Source organism: Solea senegalensis, linkage group LG15, assembly GCF_019176455.1.
Source record: "Solea senegalensis isolate Sse05_10M linkage group LG15, IFAPA_SoseM_1, whole genome shotgun sequence".
NCBI classification, from domain to species: Eukaryota; Metazoa; Chordata; class Actinopteri; order Pleuronectiformes; family Soleidae; genus Solea; species Solea senegalensis.
This window is the reverse complement of record NC_058035.1, coordinates 237,048-252,298: the sequence shown is the minus strand read 5'-3', so window position 1 is coordinate 252,298 and position 15,251 is coordinate 237,048. Positions and strand designations below refer to the sequence as shown.

General features: G+C 41.3%; 1 protein-coding gene across 1 annotated transcript; it reads left to right on the top strand.

The window, feature by feature from the left end:
• Nucleotides 1-27: 27 nt before the first annotated feature.
• abcg8 (ATP-binding cassette, sub-family G (WHITE), member 8) lies at nucleotides 28-7,857 on the top strand. Its single transcript, XM_044046321.1, has 13 exons — nucleotides 28-408; nucleotides 1,675-1,776; nucleotides 1,888-2,035; nucleotides 2,838-3,076; nucleotides 3,178-3,310; nucleotides 3,571-3,840; nucleotides 4,034-4,193; nucleotides 4,716-4,808; nucleotides 5,009-5,208; nucleotides 5,722-5,798; nucleotides 6,126-6,393; nucleotides 6,495-6,622; nucleotides 7,276-7,857. Exons 1-13 carry the CDS (start codon nucleotides 358-360, stop codon nucleotides 7,411-7,413), a joined length of 2,007 nt encoding a protein of 668 aa, XP_043902256.1. The 5' UTR covers nucleotides 28-357; the 3' UTR covers nucleotides 7,414-7,857.
• The last annotated feature ends 7,394 nt before the right edge of the window (nucleotides 7,858-15,251 follow it).

Here is a 15,251-nt window from a genome sequence, read left to right as displayed (position 1 = left end):
CCATAAACACACAGTGAATACTGCGTTATCTTAGAGAACTTTGATCTGCAGTTGTATAAAGAAGAGAAAAAACACACACGGTGAGCAGAGGGACTGGCTGTTAGTCCTCAAACTGAGCACTGCCACCAGAAAAGCTATGACTGTCAGGACAGAGCAGACGGAGGACTGACATGACATGAACTTGAACACTTTGAGACAGAAGGCTTTTGAGCTGAGACACAAGGAGATCTTCAGCTGGACTGAAGTCAAACTGACAAGGAGAGGAAACAGTGAAGGGAAAGCAGAAAAGGGCAGAAGAGGGAGAGGGGGACGTTGACTTCTTGACCCTGCAAACGTTGACCAGCAGCTTGCATCATCATGGACACAGACATAGACATGGACCTCTATCACAGAAAAAGCTCCTCACAGGTCAGTCTGTTACAGTCGATCACTAAATCAGAAACATGTTGCCATTTTTTCTAACTCTCTGAAAGGCCTTTGTTTAAATTCCTCTGATAATAATTTAAAATGAAAAATAATTAAATTAAAATCAAACCATGTGCAAATTGTATTTCCTTTGTTTGACAGCTGCATAGCCATTTGATAACTAATTATAAAACTATAAGATCTTTTTTCTCTCTCTCAGTGTGTTATTGTTGCTGGAAGGTATTTTAAACAATAATATCCAAGTTTGAGGAAAATATCTTTTTTTTTTGGAAATGTAAACAATTGCTTTAGTGTTTCATTATTATGGATACTTAAGTATTTTATATTTTACCCAGAAAATATAGCATGAGGCAATTTAAATAGGTTTTTTTTCATTTGTGTATATATAAGGAATTTCCGTTCCATTTTTTTACCTCAAAGTGACATTTTTGTCAAATATATTTGTGTTTTCCCATTTTCTCCGCAATTTAAATTAATCTATTTTTCTGATTTTTTATATTTGACAATAACTTTCTCTTGACCATTGGGGACTGGAACTGAGTGGTTTATTAAAATATATAATATATACTCCATATCAGTTCTGTAATTATTTCCATTACAGTTTAGTTAATTAGTCCAATGAGATAAATGTTACATCTGGTTACAGATTTCCAGTAGTTTCTCTCTCTTTTATGGGTCTCTATTTTTCACTTATTTTTAACTAAAGGTTACAGTGAATAAAGTATAGTTAATAAGTGTTAATTTTGTCATTTCAGTATCACTTCATACATTACTCTCTAATCAAGCATTTTATTGTCAAATTATTCAGGGGGGAATACCTGAAGGGTTTCTTGGAATACTGTCATAGTGAGTCCTTGACTGAGGAAAAAAAAAAGAACCTCTGGCTTATTTTATTTGAGAGATTCAGGATTTATGGACTTGACCTGCAAAAGGTCTCAGGCAAGTGTTTGCAAGCAGGTGCTTGTCAGAGCACAATCCTGCACATGCAGAGCTGCACACGCGGTTAAATATGCTGAATATCATGAAATAAATGACTGTCCAATAAACTTAGTTGTTAAAATTAAACTCAAGGTTGTTTTTTGTGAATTCAAGATTATCACTTTAGATTTTGTTGAGTACTCAATGTCACCTATTTTATAAAATGTGTGGCTTTCTGCGCAGCTTCTGGTGGCACTAATGTAACAAAACAATGCAGACGAGTGTGTCCTTGTGTGTATGAAACTCAAACGCTCTCCTTCTCTTTAACAGCATCAAGACACAGAGTTGTTCTCGTCTGAAGAAGACAGCAGTCTCTACTTCACCTACAGTGGAGGGTGCAATGAGCTGGAGGTCAACAACCTGCACTATGAGGTTATCTTTAGCTTTTAACTCTTGTAATCTATTTGAGTGTGTGTGTGTGTGTGTGTCTGTATTGTATACATACATAGTACAATCTCATCGTGTAAATCTGTGTGTTTACAGGTGGACACCGCCGCTCAGATCCCCTGGTATGAGAGGTTGTCAGAGTTCAAGCTGCCATGGGAAATAAAAGGCGATAAGCAGACGGCCATTAACAAACTCAGCCTCCATGTCCGCAGTGGTCAGATGCTGGCCATCATTGGCAGCTCAGGTAACACACATACACACACACACACACACACACACACAGCTCAGGCCTTACCGTCTTTAATCATGATATTAATATGGCCTTCGTAGAGGACGTCATCGGTCAAGGTCTGTTCAAATGGTCATTAAGTAATTAAAAAATACAGTGGAAAACAATTGAAGGTATTAAGTACAGTTTTACAGTTAAAAGTTGAAGTCACAATGGTGTTGCAAATAGGAGTATTTTATAATCTTATAATAGAACATGTTTATTCTGATAAAAAAACACAGCTGGCAAATACATGTAGAGGAGTAAACATTGTACTTTGAAGTATCAAGTATACTTAAGTTTTAGTACTAAATAGCTCTACTTCAATAAAATATACTTAGTTATACTGCACCACTGGGTATATATAAAATATATTACAAAAATATCATTCTTATAAATGCAGTATATGTTGTACATTTCTCATAAAGCTTCAATATATGTATATATATATATATATATATATATATATATATATATATATATATATATATACACTATAATTAATTAATTTATAGTAAATACTAAACTATATACATGTATTTTGAGTCTGAACTTTAACTTTATGCAGTGTTGTAATGCAACAAAGTACAAATACTTTTGATACTTAAGTGCAGTAAATGTTATATACTTTAAGACTTTTACTTAACTCAACTTCTACCAAAGTCATTTTCTGGTAAGATACTTGTACTTTTACTCAAGTATCCCTTTAAGGTACTTTATACAAGACTGATTATATCCAGATACTGTGACTTGTGTACTGACTTGTGTCTTCTCTTAGGTTGTGGTAAAACATCTTTGCTGGACATAATAACATGTCGGGACGAGGGCGGCATAATGACGTCCGGTCAGATTCTGATTAACGGGAAGCCCAGCACAAAACAGTTGGCGAAGAAGAGCATCGCTCATGTCCGTCAAGATGACCGTCTCCTCCCTCACCTCACCGTCCGTGAGACTCTTGCCTTTGTTGCCAAACTGAGGCTCCCCACCTACTTCACGCAGGCCCAGAGGGATCAGAGGGTAAACATGAGTGCTTATAATCCTCACTTGTCATTTCTTTTTCCTCCAAATTACCAAAACATTATTTACTGACTCTTCATTTTTGATGCTTCCTGTCACAGGTGGATGATGTGATTGCAGAGCTGCGGCTGCGACAGTGCGCAAACACCAGGGTGGGAAACGACTACGTGCGGGGAGTTTCTGGAGGAGAGAGGAGAAGAGTCAGTATCGCAGTACAACTTCTCTGGAACCCTGGTGAGAAAGAAATTAAACTGTTCTATCTGACTGTTGTAGAATGGGAAGGTAACGTTCACATATTCTTGGCAAGTAATAGTAGCAGATAAGTCTTGTGTAGACCTGATGCTGTAACTACCAGGATTTACTCTTCAATAATAGCAGTTCAGCCCTTTCCTAAAGCTCAATCCTGTCATAAGATAGTGTTTTATTCAAAGTACATTGAGACAGATTTTCCAATCTCTCTCTAAAATCTGTGCCTGCGCCTTTTTCCATTCCAGGTATTTTGATCCTGGACGAGCCCACGTCAGGTCTGGACAGCTTCACAGCCCACAACCTGGTGATCACACTGTCCCGCCTGGCTCGGGGAAACCGTCTGGTCCTGCTGTCAGTCCACCAGCCTCGATCGGACATCTTCCAGCTCTTCGACCTGGTCGTGCTGATGTCGTCGGGTTCAGCCGTTTACTGTGGCGCTGCCCGGGATATGGTGCCTTACTTCACTGCACTGGGATATCCATGTCCGCGCTACTGCAACCCGTCAGACTTCTATGGTTAGTGTGAGTGTAGAAAGCTGTTAAAATAGCAGCGGCAATGTTTGAAAGCTTTTAAATGGTCAGAATGCTTTTGGCACCACAACCTTGGAAATGGGAAATACACCAACATCTCATCTATCATGTCAAATGTGGCCTCATTCATCTTTGGAAACCATTTATCAATCATTTGTGTGTGTGTGTGTGTGTCCAGTTGATTTGATCAGTATAGACCGACGCAGTCCAGAGAAAGAGGCCGAATGTTTGGAGCGAGCCAGAGTTCTGTCTGCGCGGTTCATGGAGAAGGTCAGAGACATGAATGATTACATGTGGAAACCAGCTGGGACCAACACAGCACCAACACTACCTGAAAGGTTTGTGTACCTGTCTTATGCCTTAAATGTGTCCTTTTTTCCTCTCTTTTTTCTCCTTTACATAGTTGAGGTGAGACATTATTTGGCCAAAATGTCAGTAAAATAATCAATAAAATGGCAGATACATAATCAAAACAACACATTTTGATGCCTAGTTGTCAGACCACACAAACAGGAATGTTAAAGCTAATGTTTTATTTAAAAGGCGACTAAATATATAGTATAGTGTAACCTGTGCACAAATTTAGGGCTTTTAAACAATGTTGTGTTTGTTGTGTTTGAGCCAAGTATACAAATCAAAGTATGGCTGAAGTAATGTCAATGTCAATGTATTAACAATGACCAGACAGCTTATTTGCAAAAATAAATCTTGTACTATGAAAATATGTCAGTGCCTGGGTTTGTTTTACTTCATCAGTCAGAAAGAAGGAACATTAGATGCTAACTTGTTTTACTGCTGATGGAAACTCTTCAACCTCAGTCTAAAACATCCTTTGCTTTTTTTTCCTGCATCTCCTGCAGCGCCAGCATGTCAGAGGGAGAGGGAGTAATAACTATTTCCAATCAAAGAGACAGATTACCTGGTAAACTTCACCAATTCACCACCCTTATCAGGTAAGAACACACACACCTGTATGTATTATGCTCCAACACACCTGATTCAAATAGTCAGCTCATTAACAAGCTCTGCAGAAGCCTGGTAACGAGCCTTTTATTTGAATCAGGTGTGCTGGAGCAGAGAAACATCTAAAACAGACACATGATTGAGAATTGATTGACAGCACTAATAAGTTAAGTTAACTTTTCTCCCACAGGCGTCACATGTACAATGACTTCAGAGACTTAGTCACATTACTGGTCCACGGCTTTGAGGCCTTGCTCATGTCACTGCTGGTCGGTTTTCTGTACTACGGGGCGGGAGCAGAGCGTCTGTCCATCCAGGACACAGTTGCCCTCCTCTACATGATTGGAGCTCTCACTCCATTTGCTGTGGTGCTGGACGTCATAGCTAAATGTGAGTAAATAAAAGCCATGTTGTTGTATTATAATTACTTACGAGGCTGTTTAACCTCGTAGATGCTTTTCCGTGTTACTGTGCTGTAGTGACCTCACATATGGGTTAGGGTTAACCCTAACCCTAACCCTAACCCACACATATTTGTGAGTTCATATAAATTGTTAATTTTAATTTCATTTTAATATGATGACACACTTATACAAACATAACTGCTAATAAACTGTTACACACCGCACCTTTTTAAAATCAACATTCTGACGCTCGGTTTGAATCATGTCTACATGATTTAACTGCATGACGTTGCTGCCCATGTTATTGACTGGTTATCTACTTATTTAATAAGCAGTTGAACAGCTGTACATAAAGAGGAACTAGTGAGTCCTGTATAATCCATTTAAAATACTGCTTACACCTCTTCACTGCACATAATTCTGTTATTCTGGTTTATTAACACTGTACTGTACCTAGTGTATGTATGAGCAGTGAACTGAGTTAAATTATTCTCTGCAGGTCACACAGAGAGAGCCATGCTCTTCCATGAGCTGGAGGACGGCATGTACTCCGTCACCTCTTACTTCTTTGCCAAGGTGAATGAACCACGGTCAGAAAACTGCATTTCCACTAGGGGTCAGTGTCGCTCCAGTGCAGCCTTAGTAATGGACAGTAGGACAGGGATGTTTTATGAACTGTGTCTGCACACAAACTTCTTTCTTTCTTTCTTTCTTTCTTTCTTTCTTTTGCCAAGTCGCAAAGTGATCAACTGTGAACATTTAGGATCCTTTTGTAAATGATTCCAGAAGATTTCTTTCCAAAATTCTGTTCCATCTATGGAGCAGACATTTGCTGGGTATCATGATGATTTTGAGGATTAACACAGCATTTCCATCTCTTCTGTATGTGTGGAATATCTTCAGATTCTGGGAGAACTACCAGAGCACTGTGTGTTCACCCTGGTCTACAGTGTGCCCATCTACTGGCTGGCTGGGCTCAACGATGCTCCCACCTGTTTCTTGCTCAACTTCCTGCTGGCTTGGCTGATGGTTTACTGCAGCCGTGCCATGGCTCTGTTTGTAGCTGCCGCTCTGCCCACCCTGCAGACCTCAGCCTTCATGGGCAACGCCTTGTTCACCGTCTTCTATTTGACGGCAGGATTCGTCATCAGCCTTGAAAACATGTGGCTTGGTGAGGAGATTGTCCTTGGATAATTAGTCATTTATGCTTGGTGTGAGGATAGAGATGCAGATGATGCTCACTGTCTGTGTTTGTCCCTTTGACCTCCTCAGTGGCCACATGGCTTTCTCATGCCTCCTTCATGCGCTGGGGTTTTGAGGGAATGCTGCAGGTGCAGTTCAGAGGAAACAAGTATCCTGTGAGCATCGGAAACTTCACCATGAATATTGACGGCATATATGTGAGTTCAAGACTACACTGTCATGGCCGAGTGCTTAGCTGTGTCTCAATTCAGGGTCTGCAGCCTTCAGATATGGTTGTATTTTATGTTGTACATAGTTAAACACACCACGTCATTATAAAGTCATTGTTATTCAACTATTTTTTTTATTTGTTTATATTTTAACATAATTAGGATTTCTAAATATTTATACACAGATTTTATTTCGAAAAATGGTGTAAGGGATATGTTAAAAAAAAAGATAGAACATTTTAAAATATTAGTGAGTATAATATTATTATTATTATTGTTTTTTTAAAGAATTCTTGTTTGGGGGGAAAAGCGATACTTTCTGTTTGTGGCAGGTTCCATCCATCGGAAACTTCTGTCACCTTCTGGCCTCTATATATAACCAACAAAGGTTGTATATTTAGAGTTGAGATACATCCCTGAACACAGGCTTGTCACTGAATCAGTGTCCACTAATTGGATTTTACATCAGAAACACAGATAATAACCTATGATATATCTTGAATTAATGATGCATTTTCTGAACTGTGACCACGATCGTGTCCGATTCAGTCCCTGAAATGAAGCTTTCACAGGCTTCAGACAGAGACAGTCTTGTGCTGTATGTGGACAAACTGATGATCTCCATGTTGCTCCTCTCTCAGGTGGTGGAGGCCATGAACATGAACCAGTATCCTCTGTACTTGTGCTACGTCGTCCTGCTGGCCGTCTGTTTCAGCTTCATGGTGCTCTACTATTTGTCCCTGAAGTTCATCAAACAGAAGTCTAGTCAGGACTGGTGAAAACGTCTGGATCTGAAACCACGCTCTTGTTGCGGCAGTAAAAAAATAAGTGATTTGAGTTCTAGTTCGACTGGTTCGACACTGAGCTTTTAATTATTGGTTTTACTGTGAAAAGAGTGATTAATTGTAAATCATATTTTTTTTCCCCCACAATAATTTCAACTTAAGTGTAATAGCATTAATGTATGAAGCAATTAATGCAGCAATTACACACACATTTGACTTTTTGAAACAATCTCAACATATAGTGCTGAACATTGTATTAGGGCATCACCCAAACATACATTATGTTTGCTTTTTTACAAAACAAACGTAAACAAAACCAAAATATTGTTATGTACAGATTATAGGAACTGCATGACCCAGAAGGCACTGGGGCGTACAGGAAGTACATGGCAGGATTGTATGTGGAAAGTCGCTCCAGTAAAGTTCGAACAAAACCTACGCTGACCGTGTGAGAGTATTATTTGAAATGCACCACACGGCATAACAGCTCTCAGTATCAAAAAACGAAAAAAACGTAAAAACCAAAACCAAATAATGGCTCAAATTTGGTTTTTGCAAATTCCTATTTTTTGTTTTTTTGGCGGACAGACCGGAAGTGGCATGGAACAACCTCAAAACAAAAGTAGCGTGCTAACTTATTATCATGCATAATATGTAACATGTATGGTTCATATTTATTTTAGTCAACTGAAACTATAACATTATTTTAGCTGAGTGTGTGAATGCACATTGTGGAAAACTTTTACCCGAATTACATTCCCTGCCTAAATAAAGAGCATCTATAAAGTCCCCAACAGAGGTCCCCATCACGCACAGTTAAGACTGACATGGCTTTAAATCACAATAATAGTGTTAATAATCATTGAAAATGAGAACTTGTGAAGTTATGACTTCAGTGTTGATGGTTAGCCACAGGGTGGCGCAGTTATTACATGAAGGGTAGACCTGAGCTGCGATCGCGAGCCGCTTATTTCAGCCAAGAGGAGCAGGTTGTTTTAATGGAGAGCTGTGCGGAATACAAAAAAGTGATCACAGCCAAATACGACAAGAGCTGAGGCCAGAGCCGGCCCAAGGCATAAGCGAACGAAGCAGCAGCTTAGGGCCCCGTGACCACCAATTAATTAATAATAATAAAAAAAAGAATTAAATTATTATTATTTTTATGTTTTTTTGCACGCGAGTGATGACACATATCAGTGTCCCTGAGGGAAAAAAGCAGCGAAACGCAGTGAATTTAAGTTTCAAGACTTTATTTGGCGTGAAAACACAGCTGAGAGCAGCCCAGTGTGTGTTTGTGTGTGTCAGTCCAGCAGGTGGCAGCATTTCCTAGAAGTGGTTTTTTTTTTTATCTATTTTAGCAAAAAATTTTGAAATAACAATTTCAGCTACCATTTTTCTTTTATTTGTCCAGCGAGGACATGAACGTTGATTAATTACAGGTGGAGCTGCTCCTGCACAAAGACACACTGATTTACAAGCCTTTGTGTACTTTCCATGACTTGGTACATTCCACTCCTCCCCTCTGAGTCGATCTATTTGGAATGTTCCACTTCCTTTGTCGGAGGCGGAGCTTCTTCTACGCAGAGACAGAAAACGGTAGGACGAGGAGCAGCGGGAACAAACATGTGGACAAACGCCTGGTAACTGCTGTTTAAAAATGACACACACGTTTCTTAGATTCTCTGTTGACGCTCTGTTCACACCTGCTGTTCACGTCCGACCACAGGTGTTCAGATTACACCTGCTAATGCTAACGTGACGTCACTGCTCCGCAGCAAGAATACAGTTGTAATATTATGAGAATACTCAAATATGAACTTTCCTACTATAGTATGTCATCAAACATGTCCTCAAAGAACTGTCCAAAATGTCAAAGAATGTCCTCAACAAAAAATGTCAATAGACCATTAAAACTGTTCAGAATGACTATCCAGTCTGGCCAGTAGCAGGTTAGCTGCTGCTAATGTGACGTCACTGCTCCACAGCAAACGTGTGTTTTCAATCAGAATCAGAATCAGAATCAGAAGAGCTTTATTGCCAAGTACGATTTGCACATACAAGGAATTTGTTCTGGTGTCATTGGCGCATAACAAGCATACAAAATTTTTTAAAAGTGACCAGTAAACGTATATATACACAGTATATAAATGTTTTTAAAGATGAAAAAGAGCACTACAGAAAGAGCAGTAAAGAGCAGTAAAGAGCAGTACGACTGGGCAGAAGTGAGTAACAGTGCAAAGTGTAATAAGTAATAGTAATGACGTTAATATAACGCATAAAAGGATGTAATGATAATGTGACATGTAGAGGCAGAGGAGGAGTGTGAGGAGTCAGAGTGTCAGGGGGGGTCTCCGGGCCTTGTTGATAAGGCTAGTAGCAGACGGGAAAAAACTGTTCTTGTGGCGTGAGGTTCTGGTCCTGATGGACCGCAGCCTCCTGCCAGAGGGGAGTGACTCAAAGAGTTTCTGTCCGGGGTGGGAGGGATCAGCCATAATCTTTCCTGCACGCCTCAGAGTTCTGGAGGCGAACAGGTCCTGGAGAGATGGAAGATTGCAGCCGATCACCTTCTCTGCAGACCGAATGACACGCTGCAGTCTGCCCTTGTCCTTGGCCGTGGCAGCAGCGTACCAGATGGTGATGGAGGAGGTGAGGATGGACTCAATGATGGAGGAGTAGAAGTGCACCATCATTGTCTTTGGCAGGTTGAATTTCTTCAGCTGCCGCAGGAAGTACATCCTCTGCTGGGCTTTTTTGATGAGAGAGCTGATGTTCAGCTCCCACTTGAGGTCCTGGGTGATGATAGTTCCCAGGAAGCGAAAGGAATCCACAGTGTCAACTGTGGAGTCACAGAGGTTGATGGGTGCAGGTGAGGCTGAGTTCTTCCTGAAGTCCACGACCATCTCCACTGTCTTTAGAGCGTTGAGCTCTAGGTTGTTTTGGTTGCACCAAGTGACCAGCTGGTCAACCTCCCACCTGTAGGCGGACTCGTCACCATCAGAGATGAGTCCGATGAGGGTGGTGTCGTCCGCGAACTTCAGGAGCTTGACGGACTGGTGACTGGAGGTGCAGCTGTTTGTGTACAGGGAGAAGAGCAGAGGAGAAAGAACGCAGCCCTGGGGGGATCCGGTGCTGATGACCTGTGAGTCGGAGACATGTTTTCCCAGCTTCACATGCTGCTTCCTGTCAGACAGGAAGTCAGTGATCCACCTGCAGATGGAGTCAGGCACGCTCAGCTGGGAGAGCTTCTCCTGGAGCAGAGCCGGGATGATGGTGTTGAAGGCAGAGCTGAAATCCACAAACAGGATCCTGGCGTAGGTTCCTGCAGAGTCCAGGTGCTGGAGGATGTGGTGGAGGGCCAGATTAATTGCATCGTCTACAGACCTGTTGGCTCTGTAGGCAAACTGCAGTGGGTCCAGGAGGGGGTTGGTGATGGCTTTCAGGTGTGAAAGCACAAGACGCTCAAAGGACTTCATAACAACAGAGGTCAGGGCGACGGGTCTGTAGTCATTGAGTCCTGTGGTCCTTGGCTTTTTGGGAACAGGGATTATTGTCGAGGTCTTGAAGCAGGCTGGCACGTGACATGTCTCCAATGAGGTGTTGAAAATGTCTGTGAACACTGGAGACAGCTGATCAGCGCAGTGCTTCAAGCTGGATGAGGAGACAGAATCCGGACCAGCTGCTTTCCTGGGATTCTGTTTCCTGAAGAGTTTGTTGACGTCCCTCTCATGGATGGAAAGAGTCAACACTGAGGTGGGTGGGGAGGTGGAGGGGGGGACCTTTAAGGTGGGCATTGGTGGAGATGCCCAGGCCCCTGCTGAGGTGGGGGAGGTGTAGGTGAAACACTGGAGCTGGGGGAGTTGGGAGGTGTTGTGGGGGATGGTTTCAGGACTGTCCCTCTGTCTTTCAAAGCGGCAGTAGAACTCGTTCAGGTCGTTGGCTAGGCGTTGGTCGTTAAAGGAGTGGGGGGCTTTAGGCTTGTAGTTGGTGATCTGCCTAAGCCCTTTCCTGCCTAACGCATCTGTTTTCAAAAAACTGACTTAGTGTTAAATATATAACTGCCTTCATACTGTCAACAAGTGTCCTAGTACAGTATGTTGTAAAAAAAAAAAGGTATATTATTTAGTAAACTATCCAATTATAAACTGTCAAAAATGTCACTATACCATTAAAACTGTTAAGAATGAGTATCTAGTCTGGCCAGTAGGGGGCAGGTTAAGTAAAAAAAAACCTGTTGAGGAGCAGTGGTTTAGTAGAATTTCAAAATTTCAATAAGTGTCCGTGTTGATATGGACCAATATGTAGTTGACCGTAAAAAGGTTTTCATGTATTTTCCTCACATTTCTTCACTCATTTACTGCAGTGAACACATTTGAACACTTTAAAGTGGACACTGCTTTTTGTCATCATGTCCTCTGACTGAACACCTGCAAACAGCTGCAGTTAAAGGCACTGTTTTCAAGCATGGTTGAATGAGGTCATTATCATCAGAATTTAGGGCAATAAGAAAAAAACAAACAAGCTATGACTTTACAGTGAAGAGTAAAAAGGGGCTTTTGGCATTGCTGTCACTAAATACATCAGAATCCTCTGTTAAATATTGAGATTTTACAAACGTTTACAGGATTTTTAAAGTCCTTGTAACTGATCTACAGCTATGTTTGGACCAGGACCAGGACCAGGAGGAGCTGGGGGAGGACCAGGAGGAGCTGGAGGAGGACCAGGAGGAGCTGGAGGAGGACGAGGAGCAGCGGGGACAGGTGTGTGGTAACTGCTGCTTAAAAATGATCTGCACATTTCTTAGATGTTCTGTTGACGCTCTGTTCACACCTGCTGTTAACGTCCGACCTGAGGGATCCGATCACAGGTGTTCAGATTACACCTGCTAATGCTAATGTGACGTCACTGCTCCACATGTGAACACACACACCTTTCATTTCATTTCTCTTCAGATACAAATGATGTTGTTTTCTGATTGTTACAGAAAGACAAAGAATCCAGCAAATGTTAATGTTATTATTTTCTTCATTAATTGAGTATTTGTTTGGGCCAGAAAATGTTGATCAGTGTTTCTCAAAATAGGAAATGATGATTCTCAAATGTCTTTTTTTAATCCACAAACCAAAACAATACTCAGTTTTAATTATTTCTTTGTTATTATAATAATAATAAGCCCTTATATCAGAGTGCAGTCATTAGTCATATTGGCAGACCTCGCACATATCCCATAAAACTTTTCAAAGCCAATATCTACCCATAACGATAACATCGTGCATCCCGACACATTTCCGTGTCGGGTGTAAACTGACAACAAACTATTGTTTTTTAAAGAATTAATTCAAGCTTTCTGATTTTACAGCTTCTTAAATGGCAACATGTTCTGTTTTCTTTGCTCCATAAAAACAAAGTAATCATTCTAACTCAATCATTTTTGCTTCGTGAACAAAAACAACACGTTTGACAACATCATCATTTTCACCTTTAAACAACACTCATCAACATTTTAGCACATTTTATGGACCAAACCATCACTCTTTCACCTGTGATTTCATCACCTCACATGGACGTTAACAGCACTTGTCAACAGAGCCTCTGTTTAATGTGTTCACATCATTTTTACATTGTTAACAGGTGAAAACTGTGGACGAGTCAAAGTGGCAACCTTCAATCAATAAATGCACCATTTAATAATGACTCAAATGTGTCTCACATTCGTTCACATTGGATTTAAGTACATACACATCTTAGTAAATGTGTCATTCATTCCAATACCAAATTCATTTAATGTAAAAAAAGCATATAGAATTACTTAAATACTGTTTAATGAATTATTTCATGATTTACTGCAACACAGGATCATGAAATAATTCATTAAATAGTGAAGAAATTATATATGTTTTTTTTACATCAAATGAATTTGGTATTTTAATGACTGAATGTCACATTTAATAATGAGACATTTATGTATTTAATTCCAATGTGAATGAATGAATGTGAGACACATTTGAGTCGTTATTTAATGGTGTATTCATTGATTGAATATTGCCACTTTGACTCGACCAAAGTTTTCACTTGTTAACAATGTAAAAATGATGTGAACACATTAATCACGCAGAAGTCTAATTCATGTGCTCATCGTTTTTAAGCAGCAGTTACTGGACACCTGGACCCAACTGTGTGGTCAACAGTCCAGGGAGAGAACCCCTATCATTTTTTTTGTTGTCTTTTTATGGCTTTTTTTGGGCCAAAAATGTGAAATAAAATGGTATAACCCCCTGCTGTCTTCTGTACCGGGGGCCGGGGGAGCACAGCCCAGCCCCGGCCCCCCACCACACAATCGCAGTGAGAGCGCGCAGTTTGGCCCCGGCGCCGGGGCCAAGTGTTCGGAGCATGCTGGATTTGAACCAGCCACAGCCAGACTGGCACAACCTTGCGGTTGCGAACCAACCCACCACGCCACAAACCCTTCTGCGCTTTGGGAAGGAGCTCCGGGCGTTTTTGAGTCCTCACTTTGGCTGTGGAACCTTAAACCTTGACCTATAAAGGAATTGAACCGTCAACATCAGGACTGAAAGGCTGCTCTCTAACCAGCTGAGCTAACTGTCCACGCTCTTCCTCGGGTTTTCTCACACCTATTCACTCTCTGTGTAGAATATTGGGCTTAAAAAGTTGCTTCATCTAAGATTTGAACCTCTGACCTCAGGAACTCCAGTCTTTGTCTGAACCACGTGAGCTATTCGTCCTCACACACTTCTTCTTCAACGTTGGACGACTTTCAATAACAGATGAGCACAAACATGACTTCAGAAAGACCTCAGACTGATGAAGTATTTAAGGATACATGTCCTCCATAATGGGCCAAACAGTTGGTGTAGTGGTTGGTGCTCTTGCCTTTGAAACATGAAGACCTGGGTTCGAGACCCTGTTGGAACATGGATCTTTGTGGAGTTTTTCATGTTCTCCCCCCGTGTGAGAATGTGGCTTTTCTCCACGTTCTCTGGCTTCCTCCCACCACTTTGTCGTGGGGGCTGCTGTGCCAAGCTCAACTGTCATAGGGTCGTAGGCGGTGTTCACCCTGGACTGTTTGCCAGTCCAATCAAAACATGAAATACGGTCATGAGGTAAATTTCCACTTCAGGTAAGATTCGAACCCCTGACCATAGGAACGACAGTCCTTGTCTGAACTGTGTGAGCTAGTTGTCCTTGTATGCTTTTTCATCCAATTTGGAAGTCTTTCAATAATAGAACTCATGACGTCACAGACCTCAGCCTTATGAAATATCTAACAACATCTGTCCCTCATCATGGGCAGCGTGGTTGGCGTAGTGGTTAGTGCTCTTGCCTTTGAAACAATAAGACCTCGGTTCGAGACCCATATGGAACAAGTATCTTTCTCGAATTTTTCATGTTCTCCACGTGTGTGCGTGGCTCTTCTCCGGGTTCCTCCCACAGTCCATCAATCATCTACCGCTTTGTCGTCCACTGGAGAGTCTTGGGGGCTGCTGTGCCAAGCTCAGCTGTCATAGGGTCATAGGCGGGTTTCACCCTGCACTGTTCGCCAGTCCATTCAAAACATGCAATACAGTGATGAGGTAAACATTCACGTCAGGTAAGATTCGAACCTCCGACCATAGGAACGCCAGTACTTGTCTGAACCATGTGAGCTATATGTCCTTATATGCTTTTGAGTCAAATTTGGAAGTCTTTCAATAATAGAACTCATGACTTCAAAAAAACATCAGACTTGTGAAATATTTATGAACATCTGTCCCTGAATATGGACAACATGGTTGGTGTAGTGGTTAGGGCTCTTGACTTTGCAGGGAGTAGACTTG

What these genes read in the sequence shown, in the direction of transcription:
- abcg8 (XM_044046321.1), top strand. Translation starts at nt 358, where the DNA reads ATGGACACAGACATAGACATGGACCTCTATCACAGAAAAAGCTCCTCA. An exon ending in ACAACTTCTCTGGAACCCTG is followed by an intron (nt 3,311 to 3,570) that starts GTGAGAAAGAAA and finishes TTTCCATTCCAG; the next exon opens with GTATTTTGATCCTGGACGAG. An exon ending in CCTCTTACTTCTTTGCCAAG is followed by an intron (nt 5,799 to 6,125) that starts GTGAATGAACCA and finishes GAATATCTTCAG; the next exon opens with ATTCTGGGAGAACTACCAGA.